The 14,518-nt window shown below is 40.1% G+C and overlaps 1 protein-coding gene across 4 annotated transcripts in view; it reads left to right on the plus strand.

The window, feature by feature from the left end:
* The window catches only part of Cntnap5a (contactin associated protein-like 5A), a 902,587-nt gene that overhangs the window by 760,752 nt on the left and 127,317 nt on the right, over window positions 1-14,518 (plus strand). For 3 of the 4 annotated variants that reach the window (NM_001371013.1, NM_001077425.2, XM_006529774.3), the window contains 2 exons: window positions 1,021-1,260; window positions 9,505-9,729. In NM_001371013.1, the coding sequence (NP_001357942.1) occupies window positions 1,021-1,260; window positions 9,505-9,729 (465 nt within the window). Of the gene's footprint in view, window positions 1-1,020; window positions 1,261-9,504; window positions 9,730-14,518 lie in introns of those variants that run through there. The other variant, XM_006529775.4, reaches the window with a different exon arrangement.

The following is a 14,518-nucleotide window of genomic DNA, read 5'->3' on the forward strand; positions in this document are numbered from 1 at the left end:
TTCCTCTTATAGTTCCTAGTCTTGTACTGTATACGCAAATGGGAATATGTTGCAATTTTGTCACTGTGGTAGACATAACATCTTTCTTTGGAAGCTATATTTCTCTCAGTCTCTCTCCCTCTCATGATAATTTTTCTTTGAAACATGTCTCATGTATCCTAAGCTGGCCTTGAACATCCTATGTAGCCAAAGATGACCTTTAAATTCTGATTCTCCTGACCTCACATGCTGAGTGATGAGATTATTGATGTGCATTTATTCAGTGATGGTGGGGATTGAACTCAGGGCTTCTTGCATGCTAGGCAAGCAGTCTACCAACTGAATCAAGTCCCTGGCCTGACTTTCAGATGTTTTGTTTTGTTGTTTTGATTTGTTTTATTCTTTTGTTACTTTGTGTTTTTTGTTGGTTTGCTTGTTTTTTGTTTCATTTTTTTCTTAACAACTTCCTTTCTTTTACTGGGAACTTAAAGAAAAGTTCTGCTGAGCTGACAGTAGCACTACAGCTTAGTGTTACCACAAAGAGTTACTCTCATGGAATACACAGGTCCAGGTGGAAAGATGGAGGCTGAGATGAAATTGCCCTTTGAATAAGCTTCCTTTGAAGAAGTAATAGCCTCAAGATCAAAAAGACTTATAGGCCCATAAATGTGAGTGAGGAGCTCTTAGGTCCAACAGAAAAAGGGAAGCATTTTGTCACTACATATTTCCAAGGAGACAGGGATAAGTCCTACACCAAATGTCCTTCTCTACATGCTAGACATCATCAGCATCTAGCTTGAACTTAAGCTTCTAAGGTCTTGGCAATAATGGCAGAACGTCCCTTGTTTGCAGCTACAAAGGAAAGAGGAAGAGCTGTGACTACAGTAGCCTCTCTCATCCTGACTAGGGTGAGACCCCTTAGAAGGATTTAGCCTGATTTCTGGGAGAGGGAGCAACTAGAGTTTCTGTGATCTATGAGCTACACCTATCTATTACAGCTATGACACCTTTCATGTTTTCCCTCTTATTTTTCACCATTAGGAGGAACATCATCAAGACAGAAAGGCTTTCTTGGATGCATCCGTTCTTTACTCTTGAATGGGCATAAAGTAGACCTGGAAGAGAGGGCAAAGGTCACGTCTGGAGTCAGACCTGGTTGTCCAGGTCACTGCAGCAGCTATGGAAGCAATTGCCACAATGGGGGCAAGTGTGTGGAGAAACATACTGGTTATTCCTGTGACTGTACCAACTCACCGTATGAAGGACCTTTCTGCAGGAAAGGTACGGTAGGCATATATGCCACTACTATGTGCTGTCCCATAGCATACAGATACCATGGCCAATGATCCTGTGCCCTTAGGCAGTCCAGACTGCAAGTAATGCTCTACTACCCACATGCCACATTTAAACCAATGATAACCTATATCTGCAGGCAATCTACACCATTTCTCCTACTTGTGACAATGTAGTACTGACATGGTATTGTCAAGCCAACCTTTTCCATGCCCTCAAGCAGTGACCATACTTTGTGCTTTTAGAAAGTTTTCCTGTGTTTAGTCTCTGCTTAGCTCACCAACATAATCATATCTGTACATTGGTCTTATATGCTCACTGGCTTAGTTGGTTCAGTTGTGCTCAGTAATAATTGAAAATGGCTACATCAACCAGGCTGAAGTATCAGATGAAGACTAACAGTGGATCATCTACTTGTATTTAATGACATAATAAAATTTCTAGTTCTAGTACATGAATTAAATGTATCAAAGGACCAAAATAATTTAGTGCAAAATAAAGTGTAGAAAGACATAAACCATCTTTGTTTGAATGAATATGTGCCAATGAGAAAAATAAAATAAAAGGTTTGTCTACTATAACATTCCTAAAATTTTTATCATTTCCTTTATTCACAAAATGAAGTATGTGGAACACACAATGTAACAATATTCAATAATAGTAGTCAATATTAAAATGAAATATTTTAACTGCTATAGAACTCAGCAATTCCACATGACTCTTACCAATTCATCAAGACACAGTCCTTTTTGGGATACATGTGTGTGTGTGTGTGTGTGTGTGTGTGTATGTGTGTGTGTGTGTGTGTGGCCATGCACACACATATTTCTGTGTATGAGGAATAAGCACCTGTGAACAGTACATAGAAGAAATGGACATATATTCCTCCGGTAGCATCTACTCTGTATTTTGAGTCAGTGTCTTTCACTTGTCTAGACTCTCCAGTGGACTAGTCTGGTTAGTCAGAAAGCTACAGAGATGTGGGAGTCTACCTCCCCAGCATAAACATAGCAGCTACCACTATAAAAGTTATTTTTAACATAGGTTTTGATGATCATACTTTAAGCACTTCAACAACATAGAGTTCTCTTAAGGCTTAAAAGACATTTTTCAAGCTACTCTACCAAGCAGTAGTTTATTTAGTCTAGCTTAATCTCAAAGTTAAAGAAAATAAAAGTGCCCAGTGTTTTCCTTGAAGGATCCTGTATTTTTTTAATTGGGTAATTTATTTATTTACATTTCAAATGTTATTTCCTTTCCCAGTTTTTCCTCTGCAGCCCCTGTTGGGAACAAAATAAAAGGGGGGGCTGGGGCCCTGGGGAAGAACAGAAGGAAAAAGATGCCCACACCCTGCCAGTTTCCCTATTCTCTGGTCAGTCAGTCAGGCGTGGGAGGGCTGCTATCTACCCTATCCATTCATCCCTGGGTGGGCATTCCTCTATCCCACTCTTCAGGGGGTGGTTAAGGGGCAGCCCTGCCTGGGGACAACCCCCCCCCCCCGAGCTACTTTGCTAAAGCTACCAGGGTTGTGGGAGAGAGGGAAGAGGGAAGAAGTTCCCAGCACTGACCAGAGTGTGCAGTGGAACTTGAAGGAGCAGAGCAGAGACTCTATGATTTTGGAGCTTTATTATAGAAATGCAGTGGAAAGAGAGAAGGTAGAAAGAAGGAAGAGAGAGAGAGAGAGAGAGAGAGAGAGAGAGAGAGAGAGAGAGAGAGAGAGAGAGAGAGAAGAAAGAAGATAAAGAAAAAGGGGAGAGGTGAGAGGACAAAGGAATAAGAGGCTGAGCACCCCTTTTTATGGTCTTCACTGTTACTAGGTAACTGGGGAGGAATTTAGCCTGAAGGTCAGAAGCTTGGGCCATTGCTTACTTGACTACTGACCATGCTTCTCTTTGTAGGGGCTGTGGGAGTTGGTACCTTAGGCAGGGGCCGGAGTTCCAGGAGCATGAGGGAATGCCTACCATGTCATGTAGGTGAATTATGACCATCGGGGTTCAGACCTCAGCTCCACTGGAGACCAGCTGCAATTCCCCACAGCTCCCCTATAACATCCCCACTTACCCTGCTTCTATGAGAGTGCTCCCCAACCCACCTACCCACTCATGCCTCACCACCCTAGCATTTCTCTACACTGGGGCATCAAGCCTTCACAGAACTAAGTGCCTCCCCTCCCATTGATGCCAGATAAGGCCCCTTCAGCCTCTTTGGCCCTTTCCCTAACTTTTCCATTGGGGTCCTTGTACTCAGTCTTATGGTTGGCTGTGAGCATCTGCATCTGTATTAGTCAGGATCTGGCAGATTCTCTGAGGAGACAGCTGTATCAGCCTCCTGTCAGCAAGTACTTCTTGGCATCAGCAATAGTGTCTGGGTTTGGTGTCTGAATGTGGGATGAATCCCCAGGTGAACAGTCTCAGGATGGCCTTTGCTTCAGTTTCTACTACACTCTTTGTTCCTGTATTTCCTTCCTATAGATGAAGGCAAATGCTAATAAATGTGTTTTTCTCTCTTTAATCTGCCTTATTACAGGATTACATTTTAGCTAAGAGCTGATGGAGGTTGAATAAAAAAAATTCCCCTCCTACACATCACATTTCCTGGTCTTGCTTGAGCCAATTCATAAGAAGTGAATACGTGCCAGGTACCTAGCGACTCACCAGAGCCCTAAGCACCGTCCTCTCTTCTGGGCTGTGTTCACGGGTATACTAACTTCAGTTCTCCAGGCGCCACAAAGGATGGATGGAGGTTATAGACAGGAGTAATTCTGGGTTAAAATTTTGGAGATGTGTAGGTGGCGCCATCCCTCAATGAGGGGGCCATTCCTAACCACTGAATATGGTCTCAACAGGTTCTCCCTCTCCTTTGTGGGGTATTTCAACTAATGTCATCCCCATGGGGTCCTAGGATGCTCCTGCTTTCCTGGCATTTGGGAGTTCTGGTTGCTAACCACAGTTTCCCATCCACCATTGTTACACACATTGTTCAATTTTCTCATTCTCTGTACATCTTCTCCATCTCCTCCCATACCTGATTCTTCCCATCTTTTCCCCCTTTCCCCTTTTCTTCCTATCAAGTCTCTCCCACCCTGTACTCCCCTTGATTATTTTGTTCCCCCTTCTAAATAGGACCGAAGCCTTCACTCTTTGGCCTTCCTTTCTCTTGAGCTTCATGTGGATCCTGTAATTTAACTTCTCCCTTAACTCATACTGATCCTCTCTTGAATTATTTGGAATTATCTGCTTGTTATTGCCAGGACATATTAAAAGAAAAAAACACCTTGAGAAAAGAAAATACTAGAACAACCTTTAAGACCAAGCATGGTAAACGATGCATCAGAACATGAAATGAATAAAACAGCCCCCATCCCAGTTGGATTCACTAAAGACTTTAAATATTTTTCTATTACATTTATTTATATTTTGGGGAGAATATAGATATTACAGCACACATGTGGAGGTTAGGAAAACTTCTAGTAGTTGACTTTCCCATTCTGTTATATAGGTCTGTGGATCAAACTCAGGTCTTCCAGTGTGATGAGAAGAAGTTTTACCCATTGAGTTATCTGACTAGTCACTTTGCAGATAACGGCTCATAAAGTCATAGCAATTGCAGTTGCTTACACATAGCCTATAAAAGATTAATCTAGTTAGTATTCCAATAACAATTTTGGAAATGCTTGAGAGGCTCCATCTCTAGCTGAGACTTTATTGGCAGTTGACGATTATTAGTTGAGAAAGAGTCAATTTCTTTAGGGTATGAGCACTGATGTGGTACCCATTCTCCCTTGAATGGTCTTTCATGCATGGCAATAAAGTCAACATTAACTGAACTGAGTGACAGTTGAATAAATAAATAACATGAAGTTAGGAGGGAATACATGTTGAGAGGGGAGAAGGAGTTGGAGGGGGTGTGATCCAAATGCATTTTATTTGTATCTTAGTTTGCTTTCTGCTGCTGTGACAAATGCCATGACCAAAAGCAACTCAGGGAGGAAAGAGTTTAGTTGGCTTACAGGTCGGAGAATATAACTTGAGGAAGTCGATTTAGGAACTCAAAGGCAGGAGAGGAAGGAAAGTCTAGGGAGGCATGCTGCTTATTTGCTTGCTCCTCCTGGCTTGCTCGGCGTGTTCCCTTGTACACCCAGGGCCATTTGCCTAGGGTTGCACTGCCAACAATGGAATCTGCCCAACCATTCTACATCAACCGTTAATCAGGGAAATGCCCACACAAACTTGCCTGTAGGCCAGTTTGATAGAGTCATGTTCATAATTGAAGTTCTTTCTCCCCAGATTACTCTGGCCTCTGTCAAGTTGACAAAAATTAATAAGGACAATTGACTCAATTTGACATACCAATACATTGCTATAAAATCATAACCTTTCCTTTCTCTTTGTCTCTAAGAATTCATATTAGTATCTACTTTTAAAAGTTCCATGATTTTTAAAATTCAAACAATTTTAAAAGTTCAGACCTTTAAATATCTGAAGTCTCTAAAAGTCCAAGGTCTCTAAAGTATTTCTACCTCTAATATAAAAAATAAGTTACATTCTTCCTTTGTAGAAGGGGGTGGCAGAAACAGGGTACAATCATAATCAAAGCAAAGAAAAACTAAAAGTAGATTGTAAAAAGTTCAGTGTTTGTCACCTGGTACCAACTCATGATCTTGGCTCCCAAGGGCCTAAACAGCTCCAAGTCTCTGTCTCTCCTGTTTGTAATACACATAGGTCCTCTCCTAGACTCAGGTCCACTCTTTCTTGTACACACTACTTACCTTGGCTATTTTCCTACAGTCCTGACTTCTCTAAAATTGATGAGATCTCTTCCATCACCAATGGCATCCTGGCCTCTCTTTTGTGACTTTGATACTACCACATCTTACCAAACTTCATCTTTTCCCAATACACCCTTCAGTCTTGAATTTATACCATTATCTCTCCTGGGCTTTTGCCATACTTCAGCTTTTCTCCATGACTCCTTCATTGTTGAAATTTCATACCACCAAAACCAGTATCATCTGGAAGAGTCTTATACAAATACCATGTTTGGTGCCAGTTTGAATGCAACATCAGCTCCAAAGAATCAAAGAGGGTCTTGTGCCAGCAAGAACAGGGACAAAGGACCCCAGCCCAACCAAATTACCGATTTTCTATTTCTTGTAATGCTATAACAAAGAAAGAAATATTCGTCTGGGCTTATAATTTCAGAGATTTCAGCCAACTGTGACTTGGCTCTGTTGATTTTGGGGTCATGTTGACGTGACACATCATTGTGGGTGAATGTGACAGAAACAAGTCTATTCCTTAGAGGATTTGTGTGTGTGTGTGTGTGTGTGTGTGTGTGTGTGTGTATGTGTGTGTGTTTGTGTGTGTGTGTGTGTGTGTGTGTGTGTGTGTGTGTAGCAGAAGTGAAAGAGGGGATGTGGAGTTCCCAAATCCCCTTCAAAGTCATGCTACCAGTGGCCCAGAGAAGCAGAAATATCATTAATTCTGTTAAAACTCAATTTAACATTTCTTTCTTTTACTGCTTCTACTTTTACTGTCATCCATGAGAAATAATTGGTGGATTTGAGGACGTGAAAATGTGTACCTATAATTTCTTCTAAATATTTTTAAATATCTTCTTTCTATAATTTTATCTCTTCTTTTAAGGACCTTGTTACATTTTGAGTTTTTTTTTTTTTGTTTTTGTTTTTGTTGTTGTTGTTGTTATTTGTAGTAAAATTGTACTTTTGCATGATTCCATTATTTATCTCCCCCAAATTAAATTTACTTATTTATTTGTGTGTGCATGTGTGTGTGTGTGTGTGTGTGTGTGTGTGTGTGTGTGTGTGTGTGTGTGTGTGTGTGTTTGCGACCATGCCAGGGCACTCTGAGGAGTACTTTCATTCATTCAACCATGTGGCCCCAGGGGTATGGTCTGAGCCACTTTGGCATCTTTGACATGATTGTTTTCCCTTGTGGGACCATTTATGAATATGTATTTCTGTGCCTTCAGCGCTCTTCTATTGTTGACTGAAAAATCTAGTCCTACCACAAAAATATTTTTGTCACTAAAAGTGCTAGATAAGACATTTGTAAATTGATGTACAAATCTATAATGTTAAACCTAATTTAAAAACACATAGTTCTTGTCCTTGTAACATTTCGCCACATGACAACCAGATCCTTTCACGGCAAAGCTTTATTGCTTACTTCTCAGGAAGACCGGAACCCGGAAAATGGAGCTGCTTAAATACCCCTCCGTGTGACGTGTCAGCTCCTGATTAGCTGCTCACTCATCACCCCACTCCTACACCCCGGGATGGGCAGTGACTTGGCACGAATTTACTCCAGCACCTGTGCACATTGCTTGTTTACTAGTTAGGCACTGAGGAAGCCAGCGCCATCTTGTAATGGCAATTGCTCATGACTCTCCACACATAGTCATTTTAAAAAGTACTTACATTTAACATAGTAGAGTTCATGGTATAAGTTTTATTTATGCTATGAGCTTGCTTTATTTCATCTCATAAGCATTTCTATAAATGTCATTAATGTTTGTAAGCACCAGTTTTAACTATTGCATCATTTCTTGTTGTAAACACTCTCTTCTCTTATTTAATTCATCTGTCCCTGAATCTCTGTAGAAACAGTCTGGGGTCAGTCTGGGTTCTCATTAATTTACATTCTCACTGTGCAGTTAATAGTTATGCACTTAACCTTAAACCTTTACTTCCTTGATTAGGTGTGGGAAATGCAGGAGTTTCATAGATGGGATCAAGTTTCGTCATCAATACACTAAAAATTATACTACACATAAAAATTTTCCCTAAATGCTAGCACTAACTATTTTTTGGAATGTTATCTTATCTCAAACTAAAATAACAACAAAATGTAAAATTCACTAAATGTGCTTCCGATTTCATTTATAACTCATCTATAGGAAAGCAAAACCTATTTTAGCATCTTCATCTCTTGTTATTTTAAAAAAAATGGATGAGTAGCAGCATCAACACCTACTGCTGCTCAACAGGAACCTGAAATGTGGCAGAATAAGTATTTTGAAACATTGACAGTACACCATCAATCACAAGACATAGTTCATGGAGGTTACTAAGATGGATTTTGTTTAAATTATGTTCTCTTTTTCTTTGTTTTTGTGTATTTGCAGTATGTTTATATATGTATGGGATTTGTGTGTGTGTGTGTGTGTGTGTGTGTGTGTGTGTGTGTGTGTATGTGTGTGTGTTTGTGTGTGTGTGTGTATTCACGTGTGCATGCTCATATATGTGGAAGCCAGGAGTCAGTAACAGAATTCTTGCTCAGTTGCTCTTCAAAATTTAGCACTCACTAGTTGCTAGACTAGCTAGTGAACACCAAGGTTCTTTCTGTTTCTGCTTTCCTAGATCTGGGATGAGATATGCACACAACCATACCTATCTTTTAATGTAGATGTTGAAGACCCAAACTCATTTCCTCGCACTTGTACAGCAGGTATTTAACCATCTAACCTAGCCATGTCTCAGTCCCTAAGTCATACATTCTTATAATACAGATATTCCATAATTTCAAACCCTGTAGGGCATTGTTCTTCAGTGCTTTACAAAGACAATCTCACTAAATAACATGGTGATACAGAACAGGGCTAAGTGTTCTCATTAGCCTCCTCAGCCATACTTATAATTACAAACAATGGCTACAAAGGGCTTGGAAATAGTTTTTGTCAGCAAAATGCTTGCTAAAGAAACATGAGAGTTTGGGTGTAGATCTTCAGCATCCACTTAGAAAACTGGATATGTTATCAGAGGAGGTGAGATCTTAATAGTTCTGAGCTAGCCAATCTAACCAGTCCATGAGCTCCAGGTTCAGTGTCTCACAAAACAAATTGGAGAAGGATAAGGGAGTACATCCATCCCTTAGTCTTCAATCTCAACATGAATCCACATCCACAAATGTGCACATATTCATAAGAGTGGGTTTGAGCCTTTCTAATATCATCAAGAAGCATATTGTGCATTTTAAGGCATTTTTATTAGATATTTTCTTCATTTATATTTCAAATGCTAACCCCAAAGCCCCCTATACCCTACTCCACCCTGCTCCCCAACCCACCCACTCTGGGATTGTGTAGTTTCTTAATACCCTTCACCCAGTGCTGAATACAGAGGTATCAATGAGCAGGTATTACAGCGAGCCAGAGTAATTGACTAAATGTTGGAAAGTTTGAAATTATGCCCTCTTATTTTCTTTTTTGCAGAAATTTCAGCTCTTTTTGATTCTGGCACATCTGTAACATACATGTTTCAAGAACCATATCCAGTGACCAAGAACACAAGCCTTTCCTCTTCAGCTATCTACACAGATTTAGCTCCATTCAAGGAAACAATCATGCTGAGTTTCATGACAACACAAGCCCCCACCCTCTTGCTCTACCTCAATTTTTCTTCTCAGAATTTTCTGGCTATCCTGCTCTCCAGGAATGGTAAGTGTTGATGGCATGAAGCCATGAGGCCAGACTTGCCTAGGAGGACGACAGCCCATGTTCTGCAGCACCCTGCAGAGCCTCACAGCTGGGCAAACTCAGCCTAATCTTCCTTCCACTTCATCTTTATTAGCCATAATTGGTATTCTGGGCCAGTGTCAATTTGCCACTGAAGTCGAAACACATTGACGTTAATTTGGTTTAATTGTGTTGCAGTAATTATTTATTATTTGTTCCATGCTGAACTCCATTAAGTATAAAAGATCATAAGCAGATCTGAATTTCAGGGGGATACTTGCCTGTCACTGGGGGCTGGTAAAGCATAAATACTCGATGGTGTTATAAGTGGGAATTGTACAGCATTTTGAGACAAATGTAATGTGAGAGCTATAATATGTAGCACAGGACCTCATTTTTAAGAATCTGGTTTTTCCTCTTAGAGTCACCAATTGTATACACACACACACACACACACACACACACACACACACACTAACTGACTACTGACCTGTGGTATTTGTGACTTGGTAATGGCAGGATCTGGAGTATTTTACTCAAAGAGTATTACTGTTGCACAAATGAAATATTGTTATTTCTTTTCTTTTTTGCAATTTTTACAATTAGTTATATAACTCACGCATTCTTAAGCGCACTGTACACACACTAGAAGACTTCACATATATAGAAGAACTTAAGTGCCTTTTGAAGGCTGTAGTTCATTGTTATCCGTGCATCTTTGCTGGTGACATTCTCAATAAAACAGAATTGGCAACGGAGATTTTGCTTCTCAGTTTTCAAGGTATCTGTAGCACCTAGGCTGTGAGGATGACAATTATGATTATGAGCATTTGATGAAGATCTAAATAAATGTTAGGAAAAAGGGAAGACCTAGTAGACATATGACAATTAGAGAAAAGACAGAAATTATATCATATAAGAAATAATGATGATAAACACATATGATCATATCATCACTTTTCTTCTTTTGATCAGACATGACAGGACAAAATCTTCAAATTGAACCATAGACAAGTACACTATGAAATCAGACTAGCACCATATGTAATAACTGAACAAATGAACCAAGGAAACAAACATTCAGCCCTATCTCATGAACTCTATTTGGAGTTCTGTAGGCTTCTTGTATGTTCATTAGCATCTCTTTCTTTAGATTTGGGAAGTTTTCTTCAATAATTTTGTTGAAGATATTTGCTGGTCCTTTGAGTTGAAAATCTTCATTCTCATCCACTCCTATTATCCGTAGGTTTGGTCTTCTCATTGTGTCCTGGATTTACTGGATGTTTTGAGTTAGGATCTTTTTGCATTTTCCATTTTCTTTGATTGTTGTGCCGATGTTCTCTATGGAATCTTCTGCACCTGAGATTCTCTCTTCCATCTCTTGTATTCTGTTGCTGATGCTCAAATCTATGGTTCCAGATTTCTTTCCTAGGGTTTCTATCTCCAGTGTTGCCTCACTTTGAGTTTTCTTTATTGTGTCTTCTTCCCTTTTTAGGTCTAGTATGGTTTTGTTCATTTCCATCACCTGTTTGTATGTTTTTTCCTCTTTTTCTGTAAGTACTTCTACCTGTTTGATTGTGTTTTCCTGTTTTTCTTTAAGGACTTGTAACTCTTTAGCAGTGTTCTCCTGTATTTCTTTAAGTGAGTTATTAAAGTCCTTCTTCATGTCCTCTACCATCATCATGAGATATGCTTTTAGATCTAGGTCTAGGTTTTCGGGTGTGTTGGGGTGTCCTGGACTGGACAAAGTGGGAGTGCTGGGTTCTGATGATGGTGAGTGGTCTTGGTTCCTGTTAGAAAGATTCCTACATTTACCTTTCGCCATCTGGTAATCTCTGGAGTTAGTAGTTATAGTTGACTCTGTTTAGAGATTGTTCTTCTGGTGATTCTGTTACCGTCTATCAGCAGACCTGGGAGACAGATTCTCTCCTCTGAGTTTCAGTGCTCAGAGCACTCTCTGCTGGCAAGCTCTCTTACAGGGAAGGTGCACAGATATCTTGTGTTTGGACCTCCTCCTGGCCAAAGAAGAAGGCCCAAAACAGGACCTTTCTCAGAAGCTGTGTTGCTTTGGCAGGTCCCAGAAGCTGTCAGCTTCTGTGGTGCAGACTCTCACCTGTGCAGACTAAATTCCTAAGTTTGGTGGAGTCCCGGAACCAAGATGGCACCCACTACTCCTGAGGCTGAGGCCGCCTCCTGAGCCAGGAGGACACCTGTCCTCTGGTCCGGATGGTGGCCGGCTGTCTGCGGCCCGCAAAGGGTGCTGCCTCAGAGGCTCTGTGCCTCCGCCTGTCCCAGAAGCTGTCTTGTTCTGTGGCGCACCCTCTCACCTGTTCAGACTAATTTCCTAAGTTCTGCGGAGTCCCGGAACCCGAGAAAATTTTTAAGAAGAAACAGGCTAACAATAGGTATGACAAAACAACAAAAAAGAAACTGGCTAACAAAACATGTCCAGTCTCTTTTCACATAAGTATGGAAACAGCAGCAAGTCGTGCTTATTGTCTCTCATATTTATCATACCAGTAACCACTCTGAATGTTAACAAAATAATAGAGGAATAAAAAAAGAAATTAAGGACTTCTTAGAGTTCAATGAAAATGAAGCCACTTCATACCCAAACTTATGGGACACAATGAAAGCATTTCTAAGAGGAAAACTCATAGCTCTGAGTGCCTCCAAAAAGAAACTAGAAAGAGCATACATTAGCAGCTTGACAACACACCTAAAAGCTCTAGAACAAAAGGAAGCAAATTCACCCAAGAGGAGTAGACGGCAGGAAATAATCAAACTCAGGGGCGAAATCAACCAAGTGGAAACAAGAAGAACTATTCAGAGAATCAACCAATCGAAGAGCTGGTTCTTTGAGAAAATCAACAAGATAGACAAACCCTTAGCCAGACTCACTAGAGGGCACAGGGAAAGCAGTCTAATTAACAAAATCAGAAATGAAAAGGGAAACATAACAACAGATCCCAAAGAAATCCAAAATACCATCAGATCCTTCTACAAAAGGCTATACTCAACAAAACTGGAGAACCTTGATGAAATGGAGAAGTTTCTAGACAGATACCAGGTACCAAAGTTGAATCAAGATCAGGTTAATGATCTAAACAGCCCGATATCCCCCAAAGAAATAGAAACAGTCATTAATATTCTCCCAACCAAAAAAAGCCCAGGACCAGATGGGTTTAGTGCAGAGTTCTATCAGACCTTCAAAGAAGATCTAATCCCAGTTCTTCACAAAATATTCCTCAAAATAGAAACAGAAGGTACTCTACCCAACTCATTCTATGAAGCCAGAATTACTCTGATACCTAAACCACAAAAAGACCCCACAAAGATAGAGAACTTCAGACCAATATCCCTTATGAATATTGATGCAAGAATCCTCAATAAAGTTCTTGCTAACGGAATCCAAGAACACATCAAAACAATCATCCATCCTGAACAAGTAGGTTTCATCCCAGGGATGCAGGGATGGTTCAATATACGGAAATCCATCAATGTAATTCAGTATATAAACAAACTCAAAGACAAAAACCACATGATCATCTCGTTAGATGCTGAGAAAGAATTTGACAAAATCCAACACCCATTCATGATAAAAGTCTTGGAAAGATCAGGAATTCAAGGCCCATACCTAAACATGATAAAAGCAATCTACAGCAAACCAGTAGCCAACATCAAAGTAAATGGTGAGAAGCTTGAAGCAATCCCACTAAAATCAGGGACTAGACAAGGCTGCCCACTCTCTCCCTACCTATTCAACATTGTACTTGAAGTCCTAGCCAGAGCAATTAGACAACAAAAGGAGATCAAGGGGATACAAATTTGAAAGGAAGAAGTCAAATTATCACTTTTTGCAGATGATATGGTAGTATATATACGTGACCCTAAAAATTCCACCAGAGAACTCCTAAGCCTGATAAACAGCTTCAGTGAAATAGCTGGATATAAAATTAACTCAAACAAGTCAATGGCCTTTCTCTACACAAAGGACAAACAGGCTGATAAAGAAATTAGGGAAACAACACACTTCTCAATAGCCACAAATAATATAAAATACCTAGTCGTGACTCTAACTAAGGAAGTGAAAGATCTCTATGACAAGAACTTCAAGTCTCTGAAGAAAGAAATTAAAGAAGATCTCAGAAGATGGAAAGATCTCCCATGCTCATGGATTGGCAGGATCTATATAGTAAAAATTGCTATCTTGCCAAAAGCAATCTACAGATTCAATGCAATCCCCATCAAAATTCCAACTCAATTCTTCAATGAATTAGAAAGTGCAATCGGCAGATTCATCTAGAATAACAAAAAACCTAGGATAGCAAAAACTCTTCTCAAGGATAAAAGAACCTCTGGTGGAATCACCATGCCCGACCTAAAGATGTACTACAGAGCAATTGTGATAAAAACTGCATGGTACTGGTATAGTGACAGACAAGTAGACCAATAGAACAGAATTGAAGACCCAGAGATGAACCCACACACCTATGGTCACTTGATCTTTGACAAGGGAGCTAAAACCATCCAGTGGAAAAAAGACAGCATTTTTCAACAAATGGTGCCGGCACAACTGGCTGTTATCATGTAGAAGATTTCCAATTGATCCAGTACTATCTCCTTGTACTAAGGTCAAATCTAAGTGGATTAAAGATCTCCACATAAAACCAGAGACACTGAAACTTATAGAGGAGAAAGTAGGGAAAAGCCTCGAAGATATGGGCACAGGGGAAAAATTCCTGAATAGAACAGCAATGGCTTGTGCTGT

This window comes from Mus musculus, chromosome 1 (genome assembly GCF_000001635.26).
Source record: "Mus musculus strain C57BL/6J chromosome 1, GRCm38.p6 C57BL/6J".
NCBI classification, from domain to species: domain Eukaryota; kingdom Metazoa; phylum Chordata; class Mammalia; order Rodentia; family Muridae; genus Mus; species Mus musculus.